The sequence below is a fragment of the Barbus barbus genome (assembly GCF_936440315.1).
Source record: "Barbus barbus genome assembly, chromosome: 19".
Classification (NCBI taxonomy): domain Eukaryota; kingdom Metazoa; phylum Chordata; class Actinopteri; order Cypriniformes; family Cyprinidae; genus Barbus; species Barbus barbus.
Genome location: NC_136747.1, coordinates 18,086,897 through 18,104,207, shown reverse-complemented (window position 1 = coordinate 18,104,207; position 17,311 = coordinate 18,086,897). Strand labels below are relative to the sequence as shown.

Genomic DNA, 17,311 nt, shown 5'->3' with positions numbered 1-17,311 from the left:
TAACTATTGTAATTATTTTAATATAACCAGTAGCCTTTTGGTTATTATTAGGTTGAGGTGACATTCTCATTGTAGGACTGGCCAAAAATCTGTAGAGAAATACTGCTGTAAATGTTGTTTTTATTTCCTAAAAGTTCATTTTAGTCCTAATTTAGGAATGCTCTCGCATTCAGATGCTCTCAAAGCTATAAGACAAATGTTTATTGAATTGCTGTTTGCTACATTACATGTTAATAAAGTAATGTGTCTGTTTGTGTCAGGTGGTTAGCAGAGCAGCACACTGTGCCTCACGCCATTCCTGCTCTTTTCCGGCCTGCTCCGGTAGACCGTGTGAAAACTAACGTGAGTAACCCGGCCTATGCAGTGGAAAGCAAGCAAACTGATGGCCTGCTCCACATGGGCTATACGGCTCTGGAGATCAAGAGCAAGATGATGTCCCTGGAGAAAGCTGACTTGTGCATTGAGAACCCGCTCTATGGGTCAGATCTGCAGTACACTAACAGAGTGAGACTCTATTTCATGATTATGGCCAGAAAACAGTAGGTTGTGTTTTGAATTGGATTCATAGACCATGTCTATAATTGAACAGACCCAAGTACACCAATGCAAGGATGCATTCATTTGATCAAAAATTACAATAAAGATATTTCTAATGTTACAAAAGATTTCCATTTAAAATAAATGCTGTTTTTATATTCAGAAAAAAATGTATTCTGATTTCATAAAAACATTAAACAGTATAATTTTTTTCTTGAGCACCAAATCAGCATATTAGAATGATTACTGAAGGATCATGTGACACTGAAGACTGGAGTAACAACTACAGAAACTTTACCATTACAGGAATAAATTACATCTTTAAATGTATGCTAAAAGTGTTTCACATTGTTACTGTTTTTATTTTATTTTTAATCAAATAAATGCAGCCTTGGTGAGACATCTTTTAAAAACCTTAACATCTTTTGGCACCAAACTCAATAGTCATTTGTCTTATGTAATTTTTTTCTAATTGATCACTTGAATGCATAATAATATTTATAACAATATTTAAGATTTAACTATTAAACTCTTGCATAAAGGTGGACAAAGTCATCATCAACCCTTACTTTGGCTTGGGAGCACCAGATTATTCCAAAATCCAGATTCCAAAGAGAGACAAATGGCAGCACAGTATGACCAGCGTCACAGAAGACAAGTCAGTACATGCACTTAAAATGCCATTGTTCTGTGTGTTATATTATTAAGCCATTAATAATCAGAGATCATTCTATACTAAAACAATCCGAATATACATCTGTTGGGGGGTTATCATGTTTTTGTCACCACTCTGTGTCCTGTAGAGAGCGCCAGTGGGTGGATGATTTCCCTCTGCACCGCAGTGCCTGTGAAGGAGACACTGAGCTTCTCTCCAAACTGCTGGACAGTGGTTTATCGGTTAAACAGCTGGACAGCGACCACTGGGCACCCATTCATTATGCATGCTGGTATATATCAAGTAACTGCATATGAAGTGTTTGTTTAGGTCTCTTTATTTCTCATTTGTAAACATAAGATCACTTGGATCCATTTTTCTCCTCTTCTGCCCATCATCTCTCCAGTTTACTGATGTAAAAGGCCCTCAAGAATATAAATTGATATGTTTTTCCTCTGACTTCAGGCATGGAAAGGTGGAGGCCACCAAGCTTCTGTTGGAGAAAGGGAACTGTAACCCCAATCTGCTGAACGGCCAACTGAGCTCACCTTTACACTTTGCTGCCATTGGTGGTCATGCAGAAATCGTACAGCTCCTTCTGCAGCACCCGGAGATAGACAGAGTGAGAAATACCATATTTTATATTTAATCATCTATGCTAATTTTCCCTTTTTTCTATTCAGATAACCTGTCCCTTCCAAATACTATTCTTTTAAATTAAATATAATATGTCATATTAATATAATTATATATAATAAAATAATAGTAATATAATTGTTAAAAACACTTTTAACTTTAATTACAAACCTAAAAATGAATAAACATTTTTCATATTGTACAGTTTTTAGTGTTTTATTTCATTATTATTTTTTATTTGAACTTTTTTAGACTAAATGTGACCTCGAAACTGAGATTTATACATCGTCTGAAAGCTGAATAAATAAGCTTTCCACTGATGCATGGTTTGTTTGGATAGACAATATTTGGCTGAGATAAAACTATTTGAAAATCTGGAATCTGAGGTTAAAAAGTTGCCCAAATAAAGTCCTTAGCAATGCATATTACTAATCAAAAATTAAGTTTTGATATATTTATGGTAGGAAATTTGCTAAATATCTTCATGGAACATGGTCTTTACTTAATATCCTAATGATTTTTGGCATCGATCATTTTGACCCATACAATTTATTTTTGTCTATTGCTACAAATATACCCATGCTACTTAAGACTGGTTTTGTGGTCCAGGGTCACAAATAGTATAGAATTTTAAATGTATATAAATTATAATTGTTTATTTCTATTGTTTTTGCAATTTCTTTTCATTTTAAGCACATTGAGGACCAACAGAAACGATCCCCTCTTCAAGTATGTGAAGAGAGCAAACAGAACAACTGGGAGGAAACGGTGAAACTCCTTCAGCAAGCCAACAATAAACCAGTGAGTGTGAAACCACTACGTTCTATAACACAGTGCTGCTTCTCCACAGAGCCGCAGTTCTGTATCAACAGTCCTGGGGCCTCATTTATAAAATGTTGTGCAGAAACCATCCTAAATTTGATCTTACGATCATCTCTCGAATAACGGGCTTTCAGATGTGAAATCTATGATGATCTTGAACTTGCAACCGAATGGTTTCAGGTCTCTGCCTTTTGAACAACTCCTAATTAATGTCATTAACATATAAAAGATCACCAATCATAATTTAGAACAGCGACCTGCAAGAGCAGCTTACTTTTTCAAAAACCTGCAATACTCAGACAAGAAAAAGTGCGTACGTCTGCTCAGACCCTGACGTGACACTAAGCACTTTTCCACGTCAAAGACAATTTTTACAAATATGAGCACTCGCATGGATTTAAGCGTACGCACACTTTAAGATCAAATCTGTGCGTATGCACACTTTATAAATGAGGCCCCTGGAGATGCTGAGTAGCGTGTTTTGGTGTGTTTCAGTATGAGAAGGTGAGAATTTATCGCATGGATGGATCGTATAGGACCGTGGAACTGAAACATGGGAACAACACAACGGTGAAGCAGATCATGGAGGGCATGAGACTGTCGCAGGAGACACAACAGTACTTCACCATCTGGATCTGCTCAGAGAACCTCAGTGAGACACCACACCTGATAAAACACATCACCTTCACTTTTTTCTTCATGCTTTTCTTATTTGATTTGGATTGAGACAAATCTGACCCTGTGGTGTTTTTCAGCTCTACAGCTGAAGCCATACCATAAGCCCTTGCAGCACTTAGGGATCTGGAGCGAGATAGTGACTGATCTCACCGCTCTGGATCCACAAAGGGAAACTCCACAGCTCTTCCTGCGCAGAGATGTTCGGCTACCCCTAGAAATAGAAAAAAAGGTTTCTGCCACATTCTCTTTTGTCTATCTGTTTTTAGTCCACCTGATCCACATGATGTTTTTAAAGCAATGGTTTAGAGTCTCCTTATACATCCTGCTGTGAAACTCATGAGAGTTTTCCTCCTAGGTTGAAGATCCAAAGTCCATCCTCATGCTGTTTGATGAGGCTCGTCACTGCCTCCTCAAAGGCTTCCTATCAACATCAGACAGCAAGCTAATTACTCTTGCCAGCCTCCTCCTGCAGATCATTTACGGAAACTACGACAGCAAGAAGCACAAACAGGGCTTTTTGAAGTATGTAGCTCATTCCTCATCAATTCCCCCATATCGACAATGACTGTTTCCGTGTTAGTGATAAAAGACATTAATATTTCTTTTTTAATGCAGTGAGGAAAACCTCAAATCCATAGTTCCAATCTCAAAGGTTAAGAGCAAAGCACATCACTGGACTAACAGGATACTTCACGAGTACAAGGTGTGTCAACTCAGATCATTTTCAAAATGTTGATGTTGGTAAGATTTGTCATTTTATTGCACTTTTATGCTCACCAAGACTGTTCTGATTTTCTCAATTCTTTGTGTGTCTGTAGAGTCTGAGCACCAGTGAGGGTGTGAGTAAAGAGATGCACCACCTCCAGAGGCTCTTTCTGCAGAATTGCTGGGATATCCCCACCTATGGAGCGGCTTTCTTCACAGGACAGGTGTTCACCAAGGCCAGCTCCAGTACCCACAAGGTCATTCGAGTGTATGTGGGGGTGAACACCAAAGGCCTGCATCTAATGAACATGGAGACAAAAGTGAGATTCCAGTCACTTTATATCAACCGGACAGATGCTTTTGCATGTAAATTATCCCTCAAAACTTCTGTGACATTGTGGTGTTTTATTCATCAGGTGCTTCATCTCAGTTTGGAGTATGGGACATTTATGTGGCAGCTGGGTCAGGCTGACCAATACGTCCAAATACACAGTTTAGAGAACAAGAAGAACTTCATTGTGCACACCAAACAGGTATGTGTCTTTGCATCTTGACATTCATTGTGAAAATGTCTAACCCGTGTTGAGCATCTTTATGTGTTTTCTCCAGGCTGGTCTTATCGTCAAGCTGCTGATGAAGTTGAGTGGACAGATCACACCAAACGACAGAGCTGCATCAGATAAATATGCTTATGGTTAACCCCATCACAGAGAAGCACCTTGACTTTTTTTGCAGTTGTTTTGATTTTTAAGCTATTGTAAAAGTACATGACTGAGAGTCGTTTATACCAAAATATGAGTTATTACATATCATCATAAATGTTAACCTGATGTACCATGTAATATTTTCTTACTGTATATGATATTATATGCCTTTTATAATGTAATGATCAGTTTTTGCTTTTAACAGTTTTTGTGAATATGAATGACCATTTTAATAAAAAAAGATATGAATCTTGTTCATATACAAGAATGGATTTTTTTTTCTTCTCATCATTAGTGATCAGTTTGAAGCGTGTTTTGATGAATATTAAGTAAAAGCCTTTATCATTTATATTCTGATTCACTGGGAAATTAATCAAAATAGCTATCTATCCACATGTAAAACAGTAATAAGTTTTACTTATATATATACATACACACACACAAAAAATTTCCATGACCTTATTTTTGTTTATTTATTTTTTTAATGCTTATCTGCAAAGAGTAATTCAGACTAATCAAGTGAACCTGCTGGACTAACTGGAAGAAAAAAAACTTTATATAATTATTTTTATATACAATTCTATTATTTTTGGTACACTCAGCATAAAGTTTACAAAATATTTGTTTTATTATTAAGTGAAACATCTATCATCTGCCTTTATAACTCTTAGACACAAGAACATGTTTTTGTGGAGATTTCCTTTCAGTACTGAAACAGAGGCTGTCTTTTCTTAGATAAATGGCTTATTCCGAATTGTCACGCCAAGCAGCACATTCAGCCTCTATTGTATTGTGATGTTGTGCTCTGCTCTATGGCCGGAAAATGTAATCTCATTTTTATGTGCGGTTCAATAAATACAGCGTAAAGGTTGCATTATTTCAAGCAACATGTCCAGAGAGTGTTAATATATAGTTTGCTTAATCTATCACATTTACGGATGCACTTCATTAAGTTCAAGATCTAAGACGTAGTCTACAGGTAACGGAAGGAAATGCATTTGTGCTTGCATTTTTTCTCCACTATGCACATATTGTGTCTCTCATTCAGCTTTCCTTAGGTGACGTATAAAAGATCCTTTAAGAGCTGATAGGATTTAGTCAGTCATGTCTTTCAATACGTTCCCTCCTTCCTTTTCTCACTTATTCCCTTGTTGCAGTCATTGTACACAACAGAAGGCAGAACACTAGACTTCTGTTCCTGTTTCTCTAGAGAGCAAAAAGATTGTTCTCGGCCTGCCAAAACGTCGTGGATTCTCCATTCCTCTGAGAATTCCATGTCTTTATCCGCAAAAGTGATAAAAACCGTTCTTGCTCTCAACAAACTGTTGAGTAACATGGTGTCCGACTTCCCAAATGTTCATTTGTTTGCGGCGCTGAAAAGGAGAGCTTTCAGCTGCTAAAACCAGTCTAAAGGTCAGAGAAAACGTGCTGTAAAACACAGACAGTGATGCCTCACAAAGACCCGACTGAGATCTTTCTCACACCCTATTTCTCATACAATGCTTGAATGGGGGCTTAGAGGAGCAAAATGAAGGAGAAGGGGAGGGGAATCTTTTCAGTTCTTCAAATGCAACAATAGTCTTTGTCTACATGTCCCTCCATTCTTATTGGGGTTACTGACGGGGATGGGGTGGAGGGGCCGGATTGCCATAGAAACAGTGACAAAACAAGCTGGTTCCAGAGCAAGAGAGACACAAAAACATGCTTCAAAACCGGGACGGAATCCCTGTATCGATCTCTGCAATTTAGTTAGAAGAGACAGAAAGGAGGAGAAAGACTTATGTGAAAGGATGGATGCAGCTTCAGTTGGGTAGAAGAAAAGGCAATAAGAAATACTGGAGCAGTATAAAAGCACTCAACTCTTTTGGAGGGACGTTTGGACCAGAAATCACTTGTGCTCGTGGTTATTGCTCGACTGGATATCACAATGAACTCCGACACGCAGTATGAGGACTCAGTGTCCATCATGGTTCTGGAGAACATCAAGAACAAGCTGTTACATGCTTTCAGAACATCAGCAGAACCGAGAACCTCTGCTGAGACAGCTATTCATCCGATCGGAAAGAGTTTACAAGTAAACGAAGAGCTTCGGAGAGCCAAAATAGACGGAGCCATAACCTGGTTAAGATCAGAACTGGTGAGTTTAGAAACCACTGATACTTTTACATCTTAAGTGATGTTTTAGAATGGATTGTTTGGTTGGTTGTTACGTTTGTTGTTTTTTGTCGGTTAGATGAGGATAGATAAATGGATGGATGCACAGAAAAACAGATATAGTGAAGGATGCTTGGATAGACGGATGAATGGATAGACAGAGATGGATGGGCCAAAAAAACAGATATATGGAAGTATGAATTATAGACAGACAGATATATGGAAGTATAAATTATAGACAGACAGATATATGGAAGAATGGATGGACAGAAAAACATAAATGGAAGGATGGATGAATAGATAGATGGATGGACAGAAAAACAGAGATAGAAGAATGAATAGACAAATAGATGGTGGATAGAGATGGATGGACAAAAGCAGATAGATGGAAGGGTAAATGATAGACAGATAGATATGGATGGATGGATGGATGGATGGATGGACAGAAAAACAGATAGATGGAAAGATGAATGATAGACAGACAGACAGACAGACAGATATATGGAAGGATGGATATAGACAAACTGACAGATATATGGATGGAGGAATCCAGAGAGAATAATAGACAGACAGACAGACAGACAGACAGACAGACAGACAGATAGATAGATAGATAGATAGATAGATAGATAGATAGATAGATAGATAGATAGATAGATAGATAGATATGTGAATGTGTCTGATCTGTTGCTGTGTGATTGTCATGCAGCTGGAGATGCGCTCTCAGGACCGTCAGCTGGCTCAGACTCTGCTGGGACTCAATAAGGAGATTCAGAGGCTCAGGCAGGAGAACGGCTCTCTGCTCCTGGACGCTGACAGCACTGAGCACCTGTGACCCCACGGAACAGAGCAGGGCTTAATGAGAGAACAATGCCCTGGCGAGCAGATGCGTGTGGAGGAGTGGAACACAAATAACTCTCCTGTCCTGGAGTGCACTTTGTTAAAATGTTTTGTTGGGAAATATTTTGAAAGCATGTTCATGTATGTGAAAACTTGACCAAATATCAGTCAAACTGGGTGCTGAGATTTGTACTCAAAACTACATATACCTCCCTTTACACCTGGCATTAACATACTTTTTTGGTGATCAAATCACGAGTAGAAAACATTTGACCACAGGTTAAAATGCATCCAAAACTCAATATAATCATAAAACCACATCGGTCTAGGATGGATTCTGACCACTGACTTTATTGGATTGTTATGTGATGATCAGACTGGAGAAGCACTGGAATGACAGTGTTAATTCAATGCGGTTAAAAATATCCTATTAATAATATATACAAAACATGTTAATAACAGATGTAAAGGGAACTAGCCTTAAGAAGGTTAGTTGAGACTTGTATGCTTGGCATAGATAAAGTTTCTATGATTCATTTGTCTATAGAAGATGTAGCTCATATCTGCTCTTACTACTAATGAGATTTTGCTGTATGACTGAAAAACCAAGTGTTGATATTTGCTCAGCTTTGAACATGGAATTATTTGCATAGTATATACAATGGGTGCGAAAACATGTCATCATCAGTTTATTAAAATGTCTTGTTGATTTAAACTCTTTATTGCATCATGAAATTATTAATCTCAACATTGATCAGGTTTGTAGGTTTTTATTATCATACTTGTGGTACTAGTGTGATACTAAGTATGATGTCAAAGGATGTCATAGCATATCATTAGTGATATTTGTCCCAGAAAAATTAGATTATCAGTGAAAAAATGTGTTCTTTATTCTCCAATGACTCTCATAATACAATTGAATGAGTTGTTCATTGTTCAACTTTTAAAATAATATTCTGGTAAATTTCTTTTGCTGTCAGTGTCATGCACTTAGTTTGAAGAGGCACTTCAGTTTTGTGAAAAGAGAGAAAATACTATTACTGATATATAAGCGCTGTTTAAGTAAAACAAACTTCCTCAGTGCATTCTATGTATCGCCATTAGTGCATTCAGATAGAAGAGTAGTCTATCACCAAAGACTTTGTCAAGTTTTTCACAGTGTAAAATGTTTGACTTTTTCACTTTATAGTATACTCTGAGCATAAGGCAATTGTGTTACTCCGGTTGTTTTAAATACAGTATCCCATATGACATTATGAAATTTTGTTCATGTAAATATTGGAAATATTGGAACATGTTGTATTAATCAAGCACATGTGATCTGAACTGGAGGTTTCAGGGCACAGAGCTGCGTCTACTAAAGGCCCGTTTGGGCAGGTAGGCTCCAAGAGGAGCAGGGTTCACACATGTGCTAAAAGAGTAGATAGAAGGGTAAAAGCTCATTTCTCCTGAGAAGGAGGACATACTGCTTCCCCCACCCTCACTCCCAGAGTCCCAACAAGGTTCCTCTTCCTCATCTTCTATGGCTTTTGCACACTCCTGCTTCAGTTCCTGAATGCCGTCATGAAGATCCATCAGCTGGCGAATCAAAGCTTGGTCCTGAGAGCGCATCTCCATCTACAAAGCAGATGAATGTTTTTACTTATGCTTTTATTCTGTTATTTTTTGATGAGTAGGCTACTGTACATCAGAGTTAATGAACTTTTTAACAGTATTTTGTGTAAGCAAATACATGCTCAACATTCAAGTCAAATTTAGAATGAATAAAAACCGGTTTTAAGAATTTAACTCAGTTGTTAATAATACAGACTGCAGAAAGTGAACAGCATCTTAGTTAAGTCAAGGAGCTGTGTCTCTATATCTAGCTATATTTTGCTCATAGATATGTAGGCCTATAGCATAGGCCTATCTTTGATTTTGTTGACATACTGTAGCCCCCCAGGGACTTGATGTAGGATGATTACAAAGGGCAAGGTACCTAAAATGAAGGTGGAGATTGGGGAGGTGGAGGGATGCTGGAACAGCTGAGACTGGAGAGAAGTAAGCAGCTGCTTATATACTCTGTTGATTGAAAGATTAGGTGGGTTCGCTCCTCCCTAACTTACGTTTAGGAACTTCATTAAGCAAAATTTCGTGTGCGAAATCCAGTTATTTAAATCTGTGCGATAGGGAGTTTCGCGTGACGGCGAAAAAAATTCCCAATCCCAACGAAGATTTTGCTCGTGTTCAAATTTTGGTCTCGCCATTACACCGCGTCAATAGAAAGTGGGCTGATATGAAAATAATTATATGCACCCTTGCACTTTTGACAATTAATGGACCCTTTTTACCCGTGAAATTTCACTGAAACTACACCCTAAATACAGTCGTGTTCGGGAGAAACTGACTAAACTTTCTGAACCCGTATGAATTTAAATACCACAAATATAATTACTAAAAGCTATTTAGTCTTGTGTTAAAGACGCCTTTAAGTTAGCTTAGTAGACGAAAAAACTAATGGATCTGAAAAGGCGCCTAAAAACCTCCAGAAATTTCTCTACAAAGGTGACCCCCTCAAAGGCTTTTTATAATTTGCACACTGGTACACTCTTAAAAATAAAGGTGCTTCCCGATGCCATAGAAGAACCTTTTTGTCTAAATGTTCCACAAAAGGTTCTTTGTGGTGAAAGAAGGTTCTTCGGATTAAAAAAAGATAAGGAAGAGATCTTTAAAGAACCTTTGACTGAATGGTTCTTTGTGGAACCAAAAATGGTTCTTCTATGTTGGCATCGCTTGAAGAACCTTTTGAAGCACCTTTATTTTTAAGAGTGTATAAAAAGCTGATGTAGGTCCTACTTTGCATATCCACATCATAAATCATCAAAATCTTTTTGCCTAAAAACATTAAAATCAGTAGGCCCTATTCAAACCTCATTCTGGGAAACTTTAGAAACAATTATCCTCCATCTCAATTTACATTTTGTTCTTTATTTCTAAACTAAACCTCAAGAAAATAAACACAGCGAGACACTGGGAAAGCTCTGACATTCAAAGACTCTGAAAAGAGTGACCAGAACAAACATTACAGTTCTAACTTATTCACATATTCATGCCAGAATGATCAAGTCAAGGTTAAGATGTTACTATAGGCTACTGAATAAGTTCTTATCCTTGTATTCAACAGCGAGAGTTGAAAGTATTTTAGACGGGCAATGTCTTTTTCAGATGCAAATGTCTTTTTCCTCTTTCTGCTCTTTTTATTGGTGGCCATGGCAGTCTAATTGGATGTATTGAGAGGAAATAATATCCTGCATTCCAGGACATTTCATGAGCCTGTTTTTGACTGCAGAAAGGATGAAACAAGAAGTGTTCCCGCCAAAAACTGCATTAATTACACTGGCAGACTAATAATGGAACCTGCTTTGAAAGATTTAATCAAAGAAAATGAAAGAGAAAAGGACATGAACTTTGTTGGGAGTAGGTGAAACCATTCCCGGGCACTGAACAGTGAACAGTACATTTGCTTGAGTGTGTTTACGTGTTTTTCTCTATTTCACTGAAGCACATTTAATGGAACTCAAATTAAACCTGATTTCCTATAGGAGAAAACACAAAACAACACTATTTATGTGGGCAGCTGAGTGAATTGGCATAAATGGTGACTGGAAGTGAACACTGGAACTTGTAGGAGTCATTAGAACTGTGTTAAGGCTGGAAAAGAACAATAAAGTGAATGCTGTTATAGGCGAGCCCTTTTAGTTAATGAGCAGAATATAGAATGTGGAATAACAAGTAGTGGCCTAACTGATCTGAATTCACCCGACTCCAGAAGTCATTTTTAAACAACCATATATCCATTCTTATCAAAGAACAGTGTGTTTGACATTTAGTCATAATCTAAATCAATTACAGTTAAAATATCACTAAAGAAATTGTGACTAGAATAATAAGCATTGTTCAAGATTTAGATTTGAAGTCACAGAAGTACTGAAGTGATGAATATAGACCAATGAGACATAATATTAGCTCCTCTTAAAGGGTTTCTGTATTGTCTTTTGTGTGAAAGGTTGCCATGACATGCCATGAGTACAGAGGCTGTAAATGCCAAGCAATATATCTACTGAGAATGGGCCTCAGAATTTAACCCCCGGGACGTTGAAAGGGTCGCAACATGAATGCTAATGACGAGACGGACGTAATTTTTTACTCATGAGGAGTAATGTTGTGAAGACGCAAGCTGACCTTTGATTTTACTCCAGTTTGAAATAACATGACCTATGTCTACAACAATAGACACGCATGAAATGCTTAGACCACCCAGGACACCCACTACACACAGGGAGTAGGAAAAAATTTAAATAAAAATTATAAAAAACATTTTTATACTATGAGACTCTTATAAGTCTCTTATGCTCACAAATTAACACCATTTGTATGATACAAATACAGCAAAATAAGTAAAACTGTGAAATAGTACTACAATTTAAAATCATTGTTCTCTGTTTTAATTATATTTGAATGTTTTATTTGTTCCTGTGATGGCAGTCTTCAGTGTCACATGATCCTTCAGAAATTATTATAATATACTGATTTACTGCTCAAGAAACATTTCTTATTAGTTTCAATGTTGAGAAGAGATGTGCTGCTTAATATTTTTTTCTGAATTCTTTGATGAATAAAAAAGTTCAAAATATCGGCATTTATTTGAAATAGACGTCTTTTGTAATATTGTAAAATAATTATATTTACTGTTAATTTTGATCACTTTAATGGATCCTTGATGAATAAAAGTATTAATTTCTTTAAAAAACATCTTGCTGACCCCACACTTTGGAACTATAATTACATATAAACATTTATTTTATCATTATAATATAATAATTATCATTTTAATATAAATAAACAAAATTGGTTTTCCTAAAAATCTCCCTGCCCCTGGGATCCATGCCATTGCTGAAGGCAAAATGTTATTATGGGACATTGCCTTATATTTGCATCCAAATGACTAATAATGTAATGAACTCCACTAAATTCAAATCTTACCAGCTCCTTCCTTAGCCAGACCAGTGCAGTCTCAATGTCCAGCCGGCCTGCATCCCCCTCTCCAGCCATACGCTTCCCTCTGCACATCTCCTGGGATGAGGAATGGTCCCTGCACATCACTGCTGCTTTACAGTGATCAAAAGAAGTTTCTTTACAGGAAAAATCTCTCAGTCTGGTAAGAACTACTTCCATTGTTTCTAGAAGTGCTGATTAGTTGCAGAGAGCTCTCTGTTCTTCTTGTCAGCTGTAGATACAGCTCTGTCACTGTTTTATCTTCCTGTCACACTGTCCACAACTGGTGAGTCCGCTCTGGGATGGACACTTAAAACACCCCCTCCCTTCACCCCCTGCCACGCCATAAACATGCGCACACTCTGATTTTGCATGCAACATAAGTCTGTTTTATGTGCAAGGGAGTGACGTAGAGAGACTGACGTCAGCCTCGCCTGTAGTGTTTCTGATTTGCCATGAGCTTTGTAAATGTTTAATGCAGTTGAATAGATGACTTGTGGATCTGGAGTTGCTATGGCTTCGCGGGAAGTACTAGTGAAGACAGAAGGAGTCTACGGAATGTCCTTGGCAGTGCCAGGATGGTAAATAGTAAGTGGACATCTGTGGACTGAATAGGTCACAAATTACATTTGTCAGGTCATAGCTTTGATTTTGATCCCATGCAGATTTTAGTATTAACTAATATTTTTTTGTTCCCACAGTAGCCACTGTTGATCCTTAAACTACTCATGGGTCTAAAGTCAGTGGTTGTGGAGCCGCATGCTGTCATGTCCTCTCTGCGTTTCCCAAGCAACCTGTACAAAAAAGCAATACATCCCAATTCGGGACAAAAATAGTGAAGACACAATTGAGGCTATATTTAAACCCAATAGATCAAACCAACAAAGTCTTTGACGTTACAGACATTCAAAGAGACAGAATGGGACTAAGTTCTCTTCATCCATGAAAAGAGAGTCTAGCCTTTAGGTTCTCTTTCAGAACCTCTGCCATGCATGAATCACCAGACTTAAATTATAGTGTCCTACAAAAAGTTTAGCCAATTTGATGAAATTACCTACATCAAAACATATTGTGCATGTGGTAAATTCCCATGTGAAAGCTTTGGGAAGCAATATTAATGTAATGTGAACATATCTCACAAGATCTCCTCACAAGATCACACTTATTGGACAAGAACCAGCCACATGGGCTCTTGGAGGCTATACCACCCTCTTGTGGTAAAAAAAAACAAAACAACATTTACATATAAACTTCCATCTGCCCTCAACTGATACCTCAAATTCTGACTTTTAAAATTAATTTCAGAAATTATTATTAAATAATAATATTAAAATTAATTAATTTATAACAATAAATATTATTAAATTATTATGAATCATATGACCCTGGACCACAAAACATAAGGGTAAATTTTATGAAATTGAGATCTATACATCTGAAAGCTGAATGAATAAGCTTTCAATTGATGTATGATTTGTTAGGATAGGATAATATTTGACTGATACAACTATTTGAAAATCTGGAATCTGAGGGTGCAAAACAAAAAATCTAAATATTGAGAAAATCACCTTAAAAGTTGTCCAAATTAAGTTCTCAATGCAGATTACTAATCAACAATTAAGTTTTGATATAACTATGGTAGGAAATTTACAAAATATCTTCATGGAACATGATCTTTACTTAATAGCCTAATGATTTTTGGTATAAAAGATAGAAGAAAAATCAATAACTTTGACCCATACAATGTATTGTTGTGACTATTGCTACAAATATACCCATGCTACTTATGACTGGTTTTGTTGTCCAGGGTCACATATTTGAACATTTCCAACTATATATAAAAAGTTGATATGTTTATAAAACATTTATATATATATATATATATATATATAACTTATCAATATTTTGAAGTGTATTATAGTAACAGATTTCAATGTTTGCAGCTATATTCCTCATTGTAACACAAAGCCAACCACAGCTTTCTGTGCACTCTCTCTGGTCATTTATTTTTCATTATAAAAACACAAAGCACATATCTAATCTAATCTAAAATAATTAAACCTTAAACGGTCACAAAAACAAAACAGGTATTGATAATAAAAGAAACACTTGTTTATTAGACAAAACAAGTTGTTTGCTGGCACAAATGCATGGTCTGGAAAAAGGATAAACTTTACAATAAAAAATGCTGAGAAACAAATAAATGGTAGTCTGGTAGAAGCGAGGCTTATTTCTAGGCAGTTGTGGGATTGGAGCTGACTGCCGCTGCCGCTTCCTCTCCTCCAGCAGGTTGTCGCTTCCCATGTCTACTCCGCTTCTTTTTCTCGCTGTCTGTCTTTTTGTGCTGCTGAGGCATAGGTTTCTTCTTTTTCTTCAGGCAGCTAAGTGGGTTGGGATTGCTGGATTTCCTCTTACGTTTTTTTCCTCTCCTGTCATGACTGTTTTTGCTGAGGCCCTCCTTCTCTTTCAGAGTCTGGATGCTTGACTGTTGTGACGGGCTCACCAACTCACCCAGCTGAACTGCTTCAACGTGCTTCAGCGAACGCTCAGAGGGCTTGTCTAACACCATGGTGTTGAGGATAATGTAGAGCAGAGGAACCCCAGGAATCTTCTTCAGGGCCGTCGTCAGCTCTTGATCCTGGTAATAAAGATCATTGTCTTATTTGTTTTATTTAATTTACCAAATTACATTTTTGTCCAGTTATAGAGTCCTCACCCGAGTTGCAATGAAGTAGTGGTGTGGATTTGTCTCCCCAAGCATTGACAACAAACACTCTGTTGCAGGAACTGGATCTTTCATGTGTTTACATTTCCTGATCTGAAATCTCTGTAAGATGAGTTTTGCTCCATACAGGTCTTTTGCAAGGGTTTCAAGTTCCTTAAGTGCGCAGCTGCACAGAATAAAACAAATGTTTTTATACAAGAACTAATACACTGACATAAATACCAGAAAGAAGAAGAGCATTAACTTACTTTGTAGTACACAGCTGAACTTCTCCCATGAGATACTTTGGCAACTGCTCTTTGATTTGAATTTTATTCTTTAACGCCATTTGACAAAACGTCCCATCAATTAATATTTGGAAAGGTTCCCTAAAGCAAAAATTGTACTTATAAAAACTGATGGTTTTCTTCGCGTGTTTCTGACGTTTTATCTTCATGATGAATTATTGATACATAAACCACAGACTGGATAAAAGAAGAATATCAATAAATCCGAACACGTGAGGACTAATACTGTTGATTTGTGCAAATATGTCAACAAAACAGTTCAACGACGCTCACGCCAGTCTCAAACATTAACAGCATGGTACCAGAGTGGTTACAGTAAAAGGGAACCGGGTAGAAAACAGCAAACGGCTTTTGGTTCTATCTCGTTAATTCTAAAATAATAATAAAAAAAATAAATATATATATAAATACATGTATGATAACTACAATTAATATATATATTTAATTTGTTATTATTAGATAAAAACGTTCAGAATTGTATTAGTTAACTCACTCTAGTTCACAGTAGTTCCTGTTTCTTCTGTTCACTTTTACAGCTGCACGTTCTAGTGAAGGGAAATATGAATCCTTTTCGCGAATCGATTCCTTTGAACAGTTCATTTCTGTGCAAGTTATCAGTTCAAAAACCGCCATAATGTGGCGAATAAAGAAATCTGTTGTCACATATTGCTCTTGTTTTTTGTAATCACTTTAGTTTTTTGTTTGTTTGTTTGTTTGTTTTGAACCTCTTCAGCTCATGCATTGAGAAGATCCGATTCCAATGAATGATTCACTCATCGCTATCAGGTTCAACGGAAGGCACCGGTGTAGCGGTTTTGTATCCCCGGCGCGCGTGAAGGTGGCATCCCGTAAAGAAACCCCGTCTGGAAAAACCCTGAATTCTCCTGTCAAACTAATTCAGATCGAAGGACTGGTAAGAAAAGTGAACTCACAGAAAGTGAAGTCTAAAGTGTTTAAACGTCTCTGTTGGTTAGTTCACCTGCAGATCACTTCAGCCTGATGTGATGCGAATATGCCAAACTAGAAATAATAACAACAACAACAATAATAATAATAATTTCTTAAAGTTAGTTACAAATGCATTTAGTGGAAATTAAGAAATGAAATGGATGACATTAGAAATTATAATATTTTAAATACTTAAAACACTTAGTTTTATATTATTGCCCATTTAGGGGTTTATGTATAGTTATCCCATTTAATTCCACAGGTCACATTAGCAACATTTATTTTGAGTTTAAATTGTCTACAGAGTTGTCAACATTAAAATGTTTTGATTTCATGTGAACATATTTACATGGCTGGTGTAAATAGTCACGTTACTAGAACTCTTTAATTCCAGTTTGCCCCTCTGACAGATTATAACTGTAAAAACTTCATTAAAAAAGCACATTAACTTAACAAAAACAGGCATATTTCTATGCATGTGCACACTTAGCTGGAAAACATTAACAATGCATTAATCAATGCATGTTAACAACTAAAGTGGCAACAGATATTTTTGTAAAAATAGTCCCAATAATTTTTTTTTTAT

The 17,311-nt window shown here is 36.8% G+C and overlaps 3 protein-coding genes and 1 pseudogene across 4 annotated transcripts in view; 3 read left to right on the top strand and 1 right to left on the bottom strand.

Annotated features, from left to right (window-relative positions):
• Nucleotides 1–4,993, top strand: part of LOC306885842 (krev interaction trapped protein 1) — a 6,995-nt gene extending 2,002 nt beyond the window's left edge. Inside the window, exons 6-17 of the mRNA XM_079442625.1 lie at nucleotides 261–504; nucleotides 1,080–1,195; nucleotides 1,341–1,484; nucleotides 1,658–1,814; nucleotides 2,522–2,629; nucleotides 3,146–3,302; nucleotides 3,406–3,557; nucleotides 3,684–3,850; nucleotides 3,944–4,031; nucleotides 4,147–4,353; nucleotides 4,450–4,566; nucleotides 4,643–4,993. Coding sequence (XP_079298751.1) covers nucleotides 261–504; nucleotides 1,080–1,195; nucleotides 1,341–1,484; nucleotides 1,658–1,814; nucleotides 2,522–2,629; nucleotides 3,146–3,302; nucleotides 3,406–3,557; nucleotides 3,684–3,850; nucleotides 3,944–4,031; nucleotides 4,147–4,353; nucleotides 4,450–4,566; nucleotides 4,643–4,732 — 1,747 coding nt within the window. The 3' untranslated portion in view covers nucleotides 4,733–4,993. The remainder of the gene's footprint in view (nucleotides 1–260; nucleotides 505–1,079; nucleotides 1,196–1,340; nucleotides 1,485–1,657; nucleotides 1,815–2,521; nucleotides 2,630–3,145; nucleotides 3,303–3,405; nucleotides 3,558–3,683; nucleotides 3,851–3,943; nucleotides 4,032–4,146; nucleotides 4,354–4,449; nucleotides 4,567–4,642) is intronic.
• A 1,434-nt stretch (nucleotides 4,994–6,427) lies between these two features.
• On the top strand, nucleotides 6,428–8,442 carry LOC306884844 (alanine and arginine-rich domain-containing protein-like). The gene is made up of 2 exons (XM_079441066.1): nucleotides 6,428–6,874; nucleotides 7,601–8,442. The coding sequence occupies exons 1-2, from the start codon at nucleotides 6,665–6,667 to the stop codon at nucleotides 7,724–7,726; spliced, it is 336 nt and encodes a 111-aa protein (XP_079297192.1). The 5' UTR covers nucleotides 6,428–6,664; the 3' UTR covers nucleotides 7,727–8,442.
• Nucleotides 8,443–14,855: 6,413 nt separating this feature from the next.
• On the bottom strand, nucleotides 14,856–16,094 carry LOC306885000 (rRNA-processing protein UTP23 homolog). Its single transcript, XM_079441306.1, has 3 exons — nucleotides 15,739–16,094; nucleotides 15,482–15,656; nucleotides 14,856–15,403 (listed from the first exon to the last, which is right to left on the bottom strand). Exons 1-3 carry the CDS (start codon nucleotides 15,924–15,926, stop codon nucleotides 14,999–15,001), a joined length of 768 nt encoding a protein of 255 aa, XP_079297432.1. The 5' UTR covers nucleotides 15,927–16,094; the 3' UTR covers nucleotides 14,856–14,998.
• Nucleotides 16,095–16,537: 443 nt separating this feature from the next.
• LOC306885792 (eukaryotic translation initiation factor 3 subunit H-B-like) overlaps nucleotides 16,538–17,311 on the top strand; it is a 59,556-nt pseudogene continuing 58,782 nt past the window's right edge. The window contains exon 1 of the transcript XR_013785936.1: nucleotides 16,538–16,690. The product of XR_013785936.1 is annotated as a eukaryotic translation initiation factor 3 subunit H-B-like (transcript). The remainder of the gene's footprint in view (nucleotides 16,691–17,311) is intronic.